Genomic DNA, 17,339 nt, shown 5'->3' with positions numbered 1-17,339 from the left:
TCCCCACCCCCCACCCTGTTTTCCCAGTATCTCAATCCCAAAGCAGTGCTGTCAGGTCCTTAAAGATCTGCTCTGTAGGGGAGACAAGGGTGGACCGTGCCACGTGCTGTACAGTGGCTATTGCCCACCTGGAGAATCTCCTGTGTGCACAGAGGGTGCTGCTGGATTTTACGCCGGTTTTGAAGTTATTTCAGGCACCTTCAAACTTACAGGATGATCGACTGTCCTCAGATGGAGAATGAGATGAACTCCAGCCTGAATATCTACAATACCTTTTGGGGAGAGGTCTAGCATTCTCTCAGCAGTAGTAACTAACATCCCTTTCTGCGGTAGGGACCCCATGAACCAGACAGTCATTAGGGCAAGAGGCAATGACTTCTTCCTACTCTTGCTTGAGAGGTGCTCTGGTTGGCCATCCATGCTGTGGGAACATGACATGCTTCTCCCCCATGAGCTCTGTGCCAACACTACTTGGCTCCTTTGAGCCAGAATTAACCCCTCTGGCTTTCCCTAGTTTACCAAGACTAATTTTGATCTGAAGCCTTGTTAGCCTTACCCTCCTTGATAGAACCTTTCCTACTGTTCACCCCATTTTGTAACCCTGAATTCTCAAATTTGCTTCTGTTTTACCCCCCTCCCACTTACCTAATTTTGATTCCTCGCTGTTGTTTTTTGTTTTTTTTTTTAAAGATTTTATTTATTTATTTGTCAGAGAGAGAGAGGGAGAGAGAGCAAGCACAGGCAGACAGAATGGCAGGCAGAGGCAGAGGGAGAAGCAGGCTCCCCGATGAGCAAGGAGCCCGATGTGGGACTCGATCCCAGGACGCTGGGATCATGACCTGAGCCGAAGGCAGCTGCTTAACCAACTGAGCCACCCAGGCGTCCCTCCTCGCTGTTGTTTTTTTTTGTTTGTTTTGTTTTGTTTTGGACATTTTCAAACCTACAGAAGTTGACACATGCTACAGTGACCACCTCATACTTTTCACCTAGCTTTTACCATTACTTAAAATATTAACCAAACGTGCTTGCTTTCTTGCCTAGACACACGTGCACTTTGTTTTACCGCAATGTTTGACAGACAGGCAGACATCATGGCATTGAGCACTGGTCTCAGAATGACTGTCATACCTTATCACAACAGCATTGTCTTCCCCAAGAAAACTCCTCTATCGATTCAGTAATACCTGATAAACAAACCAAAGTATCTTCTAGAGCTAGTTTTTTCCAATTCGTAATCTTCATGTGCGTTCAAAGATTTATTTGAGAGAGAGGATGAGCTGTGGGGAGAGGGAAGACTCTTAAGCAGACTTCCCACTAGTGTGGAGCCCAATGTGGGGCTTGATCCTGGGACCCTGAGATCATGACCTGAGCCAAAATCAAGAGTTTAGACGCTTAACTAACCGAGCCACCCAGATGCGCCTGTTCTTAAATCTTTGTGACAATCTTGTGTTTTTTTCAATACCATTTTATCTTTTCTATTGTTGCTAGTCTTGGTTTTTCTGTCTCACCTAAAGGTAATTTTGCCCATATATTTCTTTCATCTTAATTTACACTGTGACCTCCAGATCTCCTCTTCCATTCTTGTTCTGAATCTTTGCTCTTTTTTATGTCGTGGGTTTGTCATGGTTGGTCAGAACCATGGTTCCAGAGGCTGGGGGCGGAGCGCAATCCTCCCATCCGCTGATCACTCTGGCTCCCCTCCCACATCTAAGTCCAGGACCTATAGACTTCAGGGCTCCAGGACTCAGAACTCTTAGTTTTTGACGACAGTCTTGATTCATATGACATAAGCAGAGTGATTTGGCTCCCATAACTGGAAAATCCAGAATCTCAGACCTAGCCCGGTGCAGGCACTCGAGTCAGGTTGTCAGGAGCCTGACTGGCTAACCCCCACTCTGCTTTGCCAGATAGAGCTCTCAGGGCGCTGAGAATGGGGATCTCCACATCTAAGGCATCTAAGGCATGTCCTGGTTGACCATTCCTTGCTCTGGGGCTTTCAGACACCAAACTAGAAAACAGCAGCTCTGGCAGACCACCTAGCAGCGTTTTGACCTCCTGCTAGATCCCAAAACAAGCTACTTGGTAGGGGACTTGTGCCCATTGCCTTTAGGTCCTGTGACACCAGCTCCTTCATCGATCTTTAACTGGGTGACGGGCACTGGGTCAGATGATTCACCCGCGTTGTTGCCAGCCCTTCACCACATCCCTGGTCGCCCCCTGCTCCACCCATTAGAGGAGATGGGCACAGAGAAGCTAACCACAAGCCAGGCTTGCATGCCTGCGAGAGGCTACCATTCAACACCGGGCTTCACCTGTAGCTAGACTGTGCTCTAGGATAGCAGCTTATGGTGGAGAACCGATCGGCTACTGTTTTCTTTTATAGACTTTCTTCTCTCCCTGGTTTAGCTGTAGGTGTGTTAAGGACGCCAACTTGTATTTGTAAATTCTGTTTTTAAACTGTGAACCCTGACATTTATTAATTGGCTACCACGTTAAAAATGAAAACAGTAGGGACGCCTGGGTGGCTCAGTGGGTTAAGCAGCTGCCTTCGGCTCAGGTCATGAGCCCAGCGTCCTGGGATCAAGTTCTGCATCGGGCTCCTTGCTCCACGGGGAGCCTGCTTCTCCTCTGCCTGCCTGTGCTCTTTCTCTCTCACTCTAACAAATAAATAAGTAAAATCTTTAAAAAAATAAAATGAAAACAGTAATACATGTACTTGCTTAAAAAAAATTTCAGGTGGTAGGTAATCCTCTCACTCAGTTCTTAGGTCTGATCCATCCTTGAAGGAGGTAAAAGTCACACATGTAAGGATCCATCCTAGGAACTGAGGGTCAGTCATTCTCACTTCAAGCCCTTAAGGCTGAGAGAGCTTAACTCAGCGGGGACTTAGCAGGTAGAGGGAACTAGCACTAGGGAAGTGCCTGGCAGACACTCAGACTCCAGTCCGGAGTTTTTGTTGAGCTCTTGCAGGTTGTCATCTGCTTGGATATCCCGCAAACAAATCCCAACAGTCCCCAACTGAAATTCTATTGCCCTTAGTTCTGTCGCCCTTCAGACAGCAACTCAGGCAGCACCCACGCCATACGCTTGAGATCCTAGGCTCCTACCTTTTTTATCTGACCAAGTGCTGCCATTTTTATTCCCAGAATATCTTCCCAGTCCATCCCTTGTCCTCCCAATCCCCAAATCTGCATTTTTCTCATGGGCTTTTCCAGTAACCACCACTCCCATCCCCTCAGCCCACCCTTTGGCCAAATATATCTGACCCTGTCTCCCCTATAGATCCTATCAGCACCTGCTGCTGGCATGTTCCTTAACCAGACTAAACCCCTGCTTTGTGACCTGATCCCAGCCACAGTCAGGAGCCTGCCCATGAGTTCATGCTGTAGCAGGGCGCAGACCAAACCAATGCCGCTCTCCTGCCTGCCTGGCCAGCTCCCACAGAACGTTAGCAGCCCTCCTCGGGCCTCATTGCCTGCCAGCGTTTTTCCCAGACATCAGCACCTCTGCTCAGTTGTCACATACTTTTATTTTTTTTTATATTATTTTTTTAAAAAATTTAAGATTTTATTAGAGCACATGCAAGAACATGTGTGTGCACAAGCAGGGGTATAGCAGGAGAGGGAGAGGGAGAAGCAGGCTCCCTGCTGAGAAGGGAACCCAGTGAGGGGCTTGATCCCAGGACCCTGGGATCATGACCTGAGCCGAAGGCAGAGGCTTAACCCGCTGAGCCACCCAGGTGCTCCTTCATAAATTTTTTTTTTAAGATTTATTTATTTATCTTATAGGGAGAGAGAGCACAGTGGGGAGGGCAGGGGGAAGAGAATTTCAAGCATACTCCTTGCTGAGCATAGAACCCCACATAGGTCCAGGACCCTGAGATCATGAGCTGAGCCAAAATCGAAGGTCGGATGCTTAACCAGCTGAGCTACCCAGGTGCCCTGGTTTTAATTTTAAAAATATGGATGAACAGGGGCACCTGGGTGGCTCAGTGGTTTAGGCCTCTGCCTTCGGCTCAGGTCATGATCTCAGGGTTCTGGGATCGAGCCCCACATTGGGCTCTCTGCTCAGCGGGGAGCCTGCTTCCCTCTCTCTCCCTGCCTCTCTGCCTACTTATGATCTCTCTCTCTCAAATAAATAAATTCTTTAAAAAAAAAATAAATACGGATGAACAGGGGCACGTGGGTGCCTCAGTTGGTTAAGCGACTGCCTTTGGCTCCAGTCATGATCCCCAAGTTTTGGGATCGAGTCCCACATTGGGCTCCCAGCTCCATGGGGTGTCTGCTTCTCCCTCTGACCTTCTCCCCTCTCATGCTCTTTCTCACTCTAATACATAAAATCTTTTTTTTTTTAAATACTGATTAACAGAAATAAGCCAGTGTATTTTTACCATATCATGGCATTTATTACTAACATTTGGATATGTGTTTTACAGACATGGGTTCATGCTATTTATGTTTTATTTAAAACATTGATCTTGGGGCGCCTGGGTGGCTCAGTGGGTTAAAGCCTCTGCCTTCGGCTCAGGTCATGATCCCAGGGTCCTGGGATCGAGCCCCACATCAGGCTCTCTGCTCAGCGGGGAGCCTGCTTCCTCCTCTCTCTCTCTCTCTCTGCCTGCCTCTCTGCCTACTTGTGATCTCTGTCAAATAAATAAAATCTTTAAAAAAAAAATTGATCTTTCCATGTCACTGTGTAAATTTTTTTAAATTGTTTCCATTTAGCCAATCTCATAGGGTTGGCTATCCACCTGTATGCCATCTATATACTCTGTGTAACATGTATCAGGAAGTTCAGCGTTTTTGGTCTGACAATTTTCAAACCGAGCGGTGGAAGGAATAGTTGAGTGGACACGCATATGCGCAGATGCGTGCACATGCCTGTCCCCGGCTGCCAGTTGCTCACTCTGTGCTGTTTCCACTATTCTTCTTTTGCTGAACCTCTGAAAGTTAGCCGGAGACATCTTGTTGCTTTACCTCAGAATGTCAGGGTGTCTCTGTCCCCTGAGAATAAGGTGTGCTCCACAATCCTGTTACTAGACCTGAGAAATAGGACTTGCTGTGTCACCTACATACGGTCCAGTTCTCAAAACATCTTCCCTTGGTCCTTTCACATTCCATGAAGTGGATATACCTCTGGTCCCTTTTAATTTAGAATAGTTAGTTGTACTGGTCTTTTTCCCCATGACACATGTTTTTAAAGTCCCACGTTCTAGATTCATTTCCTTGTGATCAGATTCAGGTAAAATGATTCCAGGCGGACCCGGAGGTGGACGTCCCTTTCAGCCCATCAGATCGGGAGCAGCGGGGCTTGCTGCATTACTGCTCTTGCCGTGTAGGACGCAGCACGTGGACGTGAAGTCTACACACCGTGAGCTTTTGGAGAGTGGAGATGTGTGCTCAGGCCCTGCCTTGCAGTGTGCCTGGTCCTTGGTGGGCGTAGAGTGGTTTCATGGAGTGAATGCATGCGCTTGCTGTTGGGGGGACACAGAAGAGTGAAGAGTGATGTGAAAGAACAGGAGACCGGGCAGGAAGCTGGTCAGGACTGGCCTCACAGCCACCCTGGCAGCAAGGGAATGACCTACCACAGATCCTCAAAGGCATTTGCAGGAGACTATCAAATCCAAATGCACAAGGGCGCCTGGGTGGCTCAGTGGGTTAAGCATCTGCCTTCGGCCCAGGTCATAATCTTGTGGTCCTGGGATCGAACCCTGGGTTGGGCTCCACACTCAGTACAGAGTCTGCTTCTCTCTCTCTGCCTACTCATGCTTGCTCTCAGATAAAATCTTACCAAAAAAACAAATGCACACAATCTCATTTATTATGTTTGAATTCACACACCCTTTGGAATGCTACTCTGGGCCAGTTCACTGCCTACCTGTGTTGGCACATGAGTCTGTCAAAGATTTTTCCAGCAGGTTCTTAGAGTAAAAGATCTTTGCAGCTGCTTCACATCCAGATCCTAAAGTAGCATCATCAGCAAATTATCTGTGTGGACTCCGTGACTTTCCCCCCTTATTCTGGCTCCTCTGAGACTTTCCCAGCTACAGAGGACATGAAAGGGTATCCCTGCCACGTGTGTGGTTAAGATGGCAGCAAAGCGGTCTGTTCAGCGCCAGCGCCGCAGAACTGTGGGGCCTTCAGCAGAAACGAACACGGATGCATTTTTGGGCAAAAAGTGCAGCTGCCAAGGGCTGAAAGGTCCAGAACAGCTGACCCCAGATGTTAAACTGTGGTCCATCCCCATCAAAGGAGCCACTGCAGCCTGTTTTGTTCCCTTGTGGCTCCCCAGCACCCAGGAAGCACTCAAGCTATTTGCGGATTAGGTGCTGCTGTGCCAGATTAAGGATGCTTCTTATGCGCCAATACGGCATCTTCCAAGAACTTGTACAGTATTAAGGTGTATATTTAAGCGGGGCGCCTGGGTGGCTCAGTGGGTTAAGGCTCTGCCTTCGGCTCAGGTCATGATCAGATCCCTGGCTGGGATCTAGCCCTGCATCAGGCTCTCTGCTCAGCAGGGAGCCTGCTTCCCCCTCTCTGCCTACTTGTGATCGGTCAAATAAATAAATAAAAATATTAAAAAAAAATGTATATAAGCTGCAGTGTAATGATGAGTGCTTCCTGTTACTGATGAAGGAGGTCTGTCTGCCTCATGTACCTGGAGCGACAGAGCAGGAACTGGCAGCATCCGGTGTCCCCAGGAGGGAACCCAGGCCCATCTCAACCCACAGCCACAGGAGCCTCTGCCAGCTGAGGGTCCCTCACAGTCCCTGCACTTCGGTGTCACTACTTGCTACCTATCACAAGCCCTTGATTTCCTCCCTCCTACCAACTAGCAGTTTCAGTAAAAGTAAAGCAATTACTTTGACAGGTCTCCAGCGAAAGCTCATCAGGAGCCAGGTAACTGGCTGCTTCCGCCCTCACAGGACCTCACACAGTGCTAAGAACAAAAGGTGTGGTGCGGCTACTTACTGAAGGAGGGCAAAGGGACCCAGGTCAAACTGACCTTCCAGGAGCCAAGAGAACTTTCTATCCTCCCAAAGGATTAAATTCTGTTAATTTGGAAAGAGATCCGTAAGAGAGGGAGGAAAAGCTGGTCACACATGCTGGTGCCAGCTACACAACTGATAAACTTAAGACAAAAAGTTCTTTTTTCACTAATACTCACTCCTTATACTGAAGACAATGGGAGAGAAATTTCCGATGCACTGCTAGAAGAGTCATTCTTTATATGCATGAATACCAGTGACTAATCAGAAAATCTTTAAAATTATTAAGCAAAGTTAAGACTTGGGGTGCCTGGGTGGCTCAGTCAGATAAGCATCTTTTTTTTTTTTTTAAAGGTTTTTATTTATTTATTTGACAGCGATCACAAGTAGTTAGAGAGACAGGCAGAGAGAGAGGGAGAGGGAAGCAGGCTCCCCGCTGAGCTGAGAGCCCGACACGGGACTCGATCCCAGGACCCCGAGATCATGACCTGAGCCGAAGACAGCGGCCCAACCCACTGAGCCACCCAGGCGCCCCAGCATCTGACTCTTGATCTTGGCTCAGGTCTTGATCTCGGGATGATGAGTTCCAAGTCCTGCACTGGGCTCCACGCCCAACAGAAGCCTGCTTGATAAAATATTAAGCAAAGTCAATATAAATAAGCACTTTATAGGCACTGAAAAACTGAAGACTAAGAAAAATGTTGGCTTTATAGATTTATTTTCAAAGGAAAAAACAGACAATTTAAATACAAGTCTAAACAGAATTACTCTGTCAAAGGCAGCAATAATGCCAAAACGCGTTCTCACTTCCAGACACTCGCCAGCATCTTCCAACTCTTCTCTCAGTGAAAAAAGGGGGTCTGGCAAAGACAAAGTTAGTTCAGTGTTTCTTTTTGGTGCACTTTCGGTGATTTGATGTGCTCAATATAGGGTAATCAAAGTTACAGACACTTAATACAATGTTTATTTTTAAAAAGTCAACTGATCATAATACTAGAGCCTGAAAAACAGCTAATGTTTACTGACAGGCTTCTTTACATGTTCTGTCTTAAGTAATTTGTATACACTACTGAATTTTACCTTCAGGAAAGCCTCAGGTAAGTCCTATCCTTATCCCCATTTTCCATCTGAGGAAACAGGCTTAAAGGCTAGGCAGCCTGCCCAAGATCACCAGACTTACAGACCTTGACAGAGCTGAGAATAAAGCTCTCTGACTCCAGAGTCTAGCCTCTTAACCCAGGAGGCGTCTCCTGCCTGATTAAGGAGTCAGGCCATCTCAGGTTCCGGGACAGCAGGCTAGGCTGGCTTCCAAGGTGAAACCGAGGGCGGTAGGGGTCTCTGCTTCTGGGTTGCCCTGCTCGGTGTTTTGTACAAGACCGTTTTTGTGAGGAAGGCTGACAATCAAGGAAGTCCTGTCCAAGAATGAACTGTTCATGGCCTGTCTCAAGGATAAAGATAATCACTAATGCCAGCCCCCTCTGAGTGGCAGATAACCAGAGAGGACCTCTGTTTTATAACCAGTGAAAATCTGTCAAGGATTTCCAATGTTTGCATTTCTTCCCGGGTCTTCCTACTTTACTGAAGAACTACAGAGAGATTAATTCTATGGGAAGACATCATTCTGTAAGTCAAATTATTTACCTGATATTTTATTCATATACATCCTTCTTATCTGCAATGTAATCTACAATTTCTTGTGGACACATTAACTTCTCCGCATCTGTATCAGGAATTTCAAACCCTAAAAGTAAAATGTAAAATGCTATGTAGAAAAACAAATACTTTAAAATTAAACGCATCTCACGCTGCCATACCACCCACAAGTACATCAAAATTTTTCAGCAACCCTCAGTCCCATTTAAGTTATGGGCCAGTTATGTTCTAGACAACAATTGTATCATATTGGGTGTAACAGCTGGTTCTTTTTTAAAAGCTGTAATTCATAGGATAGAAAATTCATCCATTTAAAGTATAAAATTCAGTGTTTTTTAGTGTATTCACAAGTTGTGCAACAATCACCATCACCTAATTCCAGAACATTTTCATGACCATGTTCCCATCCTACCTCTAACTGATACCATCCCTCTAGTGAGCATAATCTGTGAGGAACTTGAACCACGTTCTGCTCTGTAGGATAGCAAAGAAGCCCCTTCGCTTTCATTCAGGCAACTTACTCAAAACTGAGCCATGGACCCTTAAAAGGTCTCTTGTGTACAACCGTCTGAGAAAGAAGCATAACCTGAGGGAGGCATGATGGGAAACCAGGCCTATGTGTGCGTGTGTTTGTGTCCTGGGCACACCCAGTTACTTCTCTGGGCACGGCCATTCAGGGTGCTCAGGTGTGCTCAGCTTCTCCACAGGTGAGGTTCTACCTTCGTCTTGGAGCCCCCACCTAGAGCACCCAAATCCCACCCCCAGGCCTTTCCTGGTCACTCTGCCCTCGGCACCACACTGGGCACTCTGCTAGCCCCATGTCAAGTACGTTCTAAGTGAGTGCACTGTCCCTGGTGTTGACTTCACCTGACCCACCCACCTTACCCCTGTAAGCGCACTGGGGGGAGCGGGGGCTCTTTATATATTTGACTCAAATCCCAGTTGTGACCCCCAACATTTCTTCCACCTAAATCAAGAATCACACTGTGCAGACCCCAAACGTATCCTGTTACCAAATTCGTCCTCCATGGCCATGATAATTTCCACTTGGTCCAAACTGTCTAAGCCCAGGTCTTTCATAAAGTGGGAATTTACCGAGAGCTGCAAGAAAAGAACACCAAACACAAAACTCAGATGGGACAGTATCTGCTTCTCAAAATAAAAGGTATGATGTCACTTAAAAGTCATAGAAGATGCTTACTGTAAAGAGGCCGTATTTTAAATATGAAGTGATAACCACCATTTTATGTTTAAGCTGTGCCAGCACATACTTGGTGCGCTTTGTTAACTTAAGCTGGTTCTGGAATGCTTAACAATACACACAAAGCTAATGATGGATTTCACTTTATATATTTTGGTAAGATCTGTGATCACTGCTTGGGAAAACCATCCTGGGGATGTAATGTGCAACGTGGTGACTACAGTCTTAAGGCTAAGCTGCGTATCTGAAGCTGCTGGAGAGTAATCTTAAAAATCTTCATCATAAGAAAAAAATTTCTGTGATTATGTGTGGTGACGGATGTTAACTAGACTTACTGAGATTAGTTCACAATTTTGGGGTGGGGCAGGGAGAGAATCTTATACAGGCACCAAGCCTCGTGCAGAGCCAGACACGGGGCTCAATCTCACAACTCTGAGATCATGACCTGAGCTGGAATCAAGAGTTGGACACTTAACAGACTGAGTTACCCAGGCGAGCAACCCCCCCTTTTCTCAACTCACATTATACTAATATCATTATGTTGTATACCTGAAACTAATGTTGTCAATTCGACCTCAATAATAAAAACCCCACTATCCTACCTACACAGCAGACTGAATTATTAAAGAAGGAATTTATGTACTACTATGAGAAAAATGCCAGTGGTTAAGTTAAAAAAGCAAACATTGCAGAACAATGTTTATAGTATAGTCTACCACTTCTGTGTCTTTTTAAAAAGGGTAAGCGGTGGGGGTGGGGGCACCTGGGTGGCTCAGTCAGTTAAACATCTGCCTTAATCAGGTCATGATCCCAGAGTCCTTCCTGCTCAACAAGGAGTCTGCTTCTCCCTCTGCCCTTCCTCCTACCCTACTTGTGCGTAATTCTCTAACAAATCTTTAAAAATAAATAAAAGGGTAGGAGATGAAGGTCACATAGTACATAAAATATACACATACGTACATATGTGAGTACACTTCCTTGCATATGTACGGAGTATCTCTGGAAAGATCTAGGAGAAGCTGGTTCCACTAGCTGCCTCCCAGAAGGGGAACCGGGTGGGTGAGAGTCAGGGAGACCTTCTACCGAATATCCTTCTGGACCCTCTGAAGTCTGTACCATTGATTAAATACTCATTTAAAGGGACACCTGGGTGGCTCAATGGGTTAAGCGTCTGCCTTCGGCTCAGGTCATGATCTCAGGGTCCTGGGAACGAGCCCCGCATTAGGCTCTCTGATCAGCAGGAAGCCTGCTTCCCCCTCTCTCTCTGCCTGCCTCTCTGCCTACTTGTGATCTCTCTCTGTCAAATAAGTAAACAAAATCTTTAAAAATAAATAAATTAAATAAATACTCATTTAAAGAAAGAACATTAAGCCACACAAATACCTTTTCTGGGTCAATCTTGTCATAAAGTTTCAAGACATAAAGAACACGGTCCTTGATCCCCTCTAACGTCAGAGGGGGTGCGTCGCTATACTGGCGGCACAGCTGTGTGAGCGGAACCTAGAACAAGGGCAGGAAGGAAGAGCTGTTGAACCCAAGATGCCTCTAGGTCAGTGCACCAGCTTACAGGAATCTTTCAGAGCTTTTAGTGCTTCCGAGAACCACCTCCTCTGATTTCCAGCTGGGACCATTAGGCCACCTAGAGTCACCACACTGGGTATTTTCAGAAGCCCTAGCAGTCCAGCAGCATAAAAACGGGCCTCCCCTCCCCTCAGAGCCTGGCTCGGCCCCCCATGGGGCCTGCGTCCAGCGCTCTGGCCACTCTACTGGCTCCAGGAGGAGCTGCCGCTAAAATCGCGCAGAGTCTGCAGAGTCGTGTGTCTTCTTGCCCCACCTTCTACAGCGCCAGGCTGCCCTGTAAGGCCCTGTCACCTTCGATCGTCAGTACGCTGGAGTCAAAATGGCCCACCTGGAAAGGGCTGTCGTGGTAAACAGAGAGGCAGCAGCTCCCTGGAGGAGCACACGCGGGAAGGTCTAAAATGGCCCCTGACCTCAGCCAGCACAAACGAGCCGGCTACCAACCCGCACAGCCCTCACGGTCCATCTGTTTCCCTGCAGGAGGGGCCTGTCGTATGGCCCCCAGCAAAACCATGAGCGTTTCTGATTTTTGCTGTGGTGGGAGTAGGATCTCAAATGTCTGTGATACCAGCCTACTTGATAATCAGCGAGGTATTAGGCTGCTGGCTGGATTCTTTCACCAAATACGGAGGGAACCCCAACTTACAGCTCATCAGGCGTAATGCCGTGGAAGGTACACTGCAGAACAAGAGGAAACAGCAGCTGTGCCTGACAGTCCCGCTCCCTGTGGAAGTCCCTCATCTGAACTGGTTTCTTTACCTTTTAACGTTCACTTGAGTTCTTAAGTAAGTTAATTTGGAGTTCTTACAGCATTTCTCCTTAGAAAGTGGGTTTGCGTGTTGGTACTCAGGTCCCTGACAGAGGCCTATGAAAATCATGACACTGCCAAATGAACCAAACCTGTATACACCACTAAGAAATATTTATCTTGGGAAAAAAAAAAAAAAATTCAAGTACTGAAATCAGGTTTAATCAGCAAGCTATAAAGAGATTAGATGAGGTGCTTCACGGATATTCTAAAGGTATTTCTAAGTGCTTTCAGAGTTTAAGAGCACTGGTTCTTTTCAGTCTCAATGTATGCAGTGTCCTTTCCTTTCCCACTGCAGTGTGGGTTCCGGAGACCTCTGCTGGGGGAACATCTCCAGGCCTACTTATCTACAATCACTGTAAGTCTCCCAGCCACAAATAAAATGAAGACGGAGAAGGGAAAAGAGGGAGATTAGATGACAAAAGAGAAGTTTGAGGGGGAAGGATCTGACAGAGGTCTTGTCTGTGTGCACATCAAGAAGTGGTATGAGCAGGGATTACTGCTGAGGAGAAAGAGAAAACGGGAGCTTCACTGCAAAGCCCAGGAGGAAGGATGAGGCTGGGGAGGGGACACGTTACATAATGACCCAAGGGGCCCATTAGGGGTCAGGACCATCCCCAGCCACACCAGCAAGTCCCCACACTTAGGCCACTGGACACCACATAGAGAAATTAAAGGTCTCCACCTGGAGAGCACAGGCCAGTCCGAAGTGTCGGGGCGGGGTGGGGGGGCTACAGTGGGCTCAGCATGGAGCAGGCAGGTCTAGTGCGTGACAGCTCCGACTGCAAATAAGACTGCCTACACCTGTACCCTGGCACTAGCTTTCTTACTAGCTGTTTGGCCTGGGGCAAGTTACTTAACCCTCCAACGCCACTTTCCTTACTTGTAAAATAGGGATAAGCCACAGTACAAAGGTCCCAGCACCGCTGTGAGGCATCACTGAGGGAATGTGAAAGGCTCAGGGCACTGCCAGGCACACCCACAGTGAGTGCTACTGAGCGCTATCTGGGAAGGCTGGGGTCCGAGACTGGTGGCAGTTGTGGCCCAAAGTACTTGATCCTACTCCTTCCCTCTTGAGCCTCCCCTTCTGATCTCTTTAGGGACTTCTTATCAGTCAGGCTATGGCGCTGTGCTGGGCACTTTACAAACCATTGCCTCCTTTAGTTCTGACATCAGTCCCATTTTACAGACAGGAAACGGAGACAGAGAAAGGCATCCCGCCCCTGGCCTCCCACCTTGGCCTCTGGGGAGGGCCTTACTGCCTCCTTCCTGCTCCATCTCAGCTGTTACAAAAAAGAGGAGGCACCGAACAGGCAAGCAGCTCAGCAGTGTCCCCGGCAGCCAACAATGTTGCTGGCGTTGTCTTCCCCCCGGAGATCTACACTTAACAACTCTACGTGACACAAGTCACTTCCCATAGCTGTAGGAGAGGGCACTGTGTGCAGGAAAAGAGTGACTTCCCTCTAGACTAGGAGAAACCAATAACCTGGTTCATCTATCAGAATTCATCTGTCTCCACTCAGTACATCTCTAGGGGAAACTGAGGAACCTCAGTTTAAAGCTTAGGAGAGTGATTTGCCGGCCAGCTCCGCCACCTGCCCCCTGGGCTGCTCCCCCTGGGAACAGACACCTCCACGTCAGTTTGGAAATACATTCCTTACCTGTCTTCCAAAATGCCTGCTCAAAGACCTCTATTCCTCATCAACCACCTGGTGCTCTGGCCAGAGACCTGAGAGCCCACCTCCACTCTTCCCACTGTCTCACCATCATGTTTACTGGGTGTCCCAGCCTGGCTGACTAGAAGGAAAGATCTCACTTATTCAACAAACCTTGTTTCATGTTCACTCCCTGCAGCCTAAACAGAACATCCACATTCCTCAGTGCCCTTCACAACATGCCTGCATCTTTATCTTGACTTGGGTCTCTCCATTCTACAGACACCCTGAGGGTCAGCCGTAAGAGCACCAGGAGCTCCCAGCCTCTGCACGTGCTGTCACACCCTGCTGAGTGCGTGAGCAACTGCTACCTCTGGGTTTGTGCTCACCGGGAGTGCTCGTTAGGTCTCTCTTCTGTGCTGTACGCACACCTGTCCTCACCTGTGGCTATGTCTTGTCTTCACACACAGGACTGTCTCAGCAGCCTGAGAACTCTGCCTCATATGCCAAGCACTGTGCTGTGGGTTGCAACTACAAAGAAAAATGAAACATGACCACTACCCTCAGAGAAGCTTAAGGTCTAATGGGAAAGATCAAGCCAAATAGATTATTTAAGTTGTAATAAAAATGTAGGAGGAGAGGCACCTGGGTGGCTCAGTTGGTTAAGCATCTGCCTTTGGCTTGGGCCATGATCCCAGGGTCCTGGGATCCAGCCTCGTGGCCGGCTCCCTGCTCAGCTGGGAGTCTGCTTCTCCATCTCCCTTTGCGTGTCCCCAAACTCATGCGCTCTCTCTCAAATAAATTAAAAAATCTTAAAAAAAAAAATGTGGCAAGAGCCATGACAGACATATTTGTAGGCTGCTTCTTGAACAAGAACTGTCATTCAGTCCCTGACAAGCAAGGAAGAGATACCAAACTTGGAGTTAGCCTTGGAAGGACAAGGACATTCAAGGAGGAAAGGCCAGGCCAAGAAAATGAGGCATGGGACTCATTGTGGGTCTGTGTGGGAAGAAATGAGTTCATGACTAAAGACTGAAGGTTAAGGTGGGACACAGGCTCTGAGGTTCAAGAGGCCCAGCACTGCAGACACTTGAAAAAGACAAAACAGCTGAACCCTGCCTGCATACGCGTTTTGCCTTCATCTGGGTACTGTGCCCCACAGAACTCTTAGGAAGTCCTCTCTGTGCTCTGGCTTTGAGACAGTTCAGATCTGTGCCGTCTGGATAAAGTACAAGACTTCCAGGTTCCATTCTAGGCCACTACCCTTTTTTCTTACCTTCTGCTTTATACCGTCTCATATTTTTATATCCAGGAGAACTGCTTTAACTCCTTTTGGGAGGGAAAAGAGTTGGAATATAAATGAAGAACTAGCTGCCCTGGAGTCAGCAAAGGATCTGGATCTGAGGAGAAAAAAAAATCTAATGGAACAGAACAGGTGCAGTGAGCAACAGTCCAGATGAAATGAGCAAGGCCTGGAGGTAGAAGTTTGGGGTAACTGGGAAACAGGGGAACAGAGTGAAGACACAGACAAGGAAGAGATTGTGGGTAAGAGATCTTTGGAATTTACCAGCATTTAAGGATTAGAAAGAAAGTGCCAAGGGGCAGGAACAGCGAGGTAAAGAACCAACCAAGACAAACAGTGTAAACAGCCTTGGGAACACGGCAGCAGGGAATGAGCTGGCAACTTTAACATGAGGCTGCAGTGTCCAATGAGATATTACCTCGTATCTTTCCTTTATATGTATCTCTGTACCCTTCAACACCTAAAATAAGGTCTGGCACATAGCCTGTCCCTCAGTTTCTTTGAATGAACAAGTATTTACTCTCTCTTCAATCGGCAAAGGATTTAAATGGGAACACGTAGTCAAAACCACTTTATAAATATAAATAAAATGCTGCTTCTGCTGTGTATGAACCAAGCAGAGGTAGTGGTAACCTCTCTGGGCACCCTGCTATTCAAGGCATGGTCCAAGGACCAGCAGCAGCAGAATCTTCTGGGAGCCCATTGGAAATGAAGCCTCTTGGGCCCCTTTCCAGAATCTATATTTTAACCCAAGGGATCTGTAACAACTAAGTCTGAGAATCAGTGCTCTTTGAATAAGGACAATCACTTTGCATTTTAGCTTACTGTGGAAATCAGTCTCAGGAACAAAATACTTGGCAAGTCTACATAATGCCCTTTTAACTCTTAATTTCAGGGTGACACTGTTAACCTTTTGATTCAGGCAATGGGGCCAATGCCCTATGAATTAATCCATTACATGGTCAGTACATCTCAACTCTAGCCACACAAAAGAATCACTTGATGACTTCTAAAAACAGACACCCAGACCCCAACTCTGGAGATAATGACTGATTTGGTCTGGGCATCCTTATGTTTTATTCTAAATGTATTCAATACTGAAATGCTAAAACCACTATCATATTAAGTTCACAGGTTTGGGGGTTTCTCAACCTGGCCTTGAGAGTTTATTCTACCTTAAGGCAGTACTTGATCTCGGCCGAACCCTTTAGTCATGTGGCAAACTTAAATGAAAACACATGCCAGTGCCTCATCTCTGAGAAGTAAATCAAAAGGGGTGGGGGTGGGGAGCAAGGGACTTTTGCACCCCCCCTCCTTTAAGCTACTCAGGTGATTTGAATGTGCAGCTAGGGCTGAAAATCACTACCGTAACAAGAATTTCTGTCTCACAAAGGTGTCATCGGACAGAAAAGCTAGATACTACTTTTCCCCTATCTTTACTTCCAGGAGGCCCGTAAACGGGCAAAAGACATTACAGGGAGAAATCCTGGGCTCAGACTGCTCTGGAGAAGGTTGTAGGCCAGTGTGACTTCCTTTTTGCACCCTGTCATCAATTTTCCCCTACAAAGCTACCACGGAATTTGTCGTTATCACTACGACCAACTGGGACCAATATGGGGAGGTTTACAAGCACCCCAAATAGGTGCTCTCAAAACCTCATTGCACCTCCACGAAGTAGAGACTAGTACCTCCACTTTGCTGTTCAGACCGAGAGTGGCGAGGTCAAGAGACTTGCCCAAAGTTTCGCAAAGTGGCTGCTAGCATTCGAACCCAAGGATGTTTCATTGTTAGGACTGCACTCCGGTCTGGGGTCGACCAAGCACCGTGAGGGACTGGGACGGGGGGAAAGCCAGATGTCGCCCGGTCACCCCCGCCGTGGCTCGCGTGGCCCCGCTGCCTGGCCCCTCCCCCGCACCACCCCAATCCCTGACCCCTGCCAAGCCCCAGCAAAGTCACCGCGAGTCACCTGCGCGAGCACCGAGGCTGTCTGCGGAGCCCCAGGCCTCGTCCGGGCCCCCGCGGGGCACAGGGTGATGCTGAGCGGCCGGGCTGCGGCCAGCGTGGGAACCCGGGGCAGCGGCGCGAAGGCCGCGGGCAGTCGGCGGACACAAGCTGAAAGGACACGAGCCGCCATGGTTACGCCGACCCAAGAT

The 17,339-nt window shown here is 47.6% G+C and overlaps 1 protein-coding gene across 2 annotated transcripts; it reads right to left on the bottom strand.

The window, feature by feature from the left end:
• Window positions 1-7,626: 7,626 nt before the first annotated feature.
• On the bottom strand, window positions 7,627-17,339 carry LOC111162309 (NADH:ubiquinone oxidoreductase subunit AB1). Of its 2 annotated transcripts, XM_022526641.1 has the most exons (5): window positions 17,153-17,339; window positions 11,226-11,342; window positions 9,655-9,742; window positions 8,630-8,729; window positions 7,647-7,848 (listed from the first exon to the last, which is right to left on the bottom strand). In XM_022526641.1, exons 1-4 carry the CDS (start codon window positions 17,318-17,320, stop codon window positions 8,638-8,640), a joined length of 465 nt encoding a protein of 154 aa, XP_022382349.1. In that variant the 5' UTR covers window positions 17,321-17,339; the 3' UTR covers window positions 7,647-7,848; window positions 8,630-8,637. The 2 variants fall into 2 exon arrangements, with proteins under 2 accessions (XP_022382350.1, XP_022382349.1); XM_022526642.1 differs by having other exon boundaries at window positions 7,627-8,729; window positions 17,153-17,331.

This window comes from Enhydra lutris, unplaced genomic scaffold (genome assembly GCF_002288905.1).
Source record: "Enhydra lutris kenyoni isolate GAN:26980312 unplaced genomic scaffold, ASM228890v2 scaffoldscaffold90, whole genome shotgun sequence".
NCBI classification, from domain to species: domain Eukaryota; kingdom Metazoa; phylum Chordata; class Mammalia; order Carnivora; family Mustelidae; genus Enhydra; species Enhydra lutris.
Note: the sequence above shows the minus strand (reverse complement) of the source record. Positions and strands in the feature narration are given on the sequence as shown.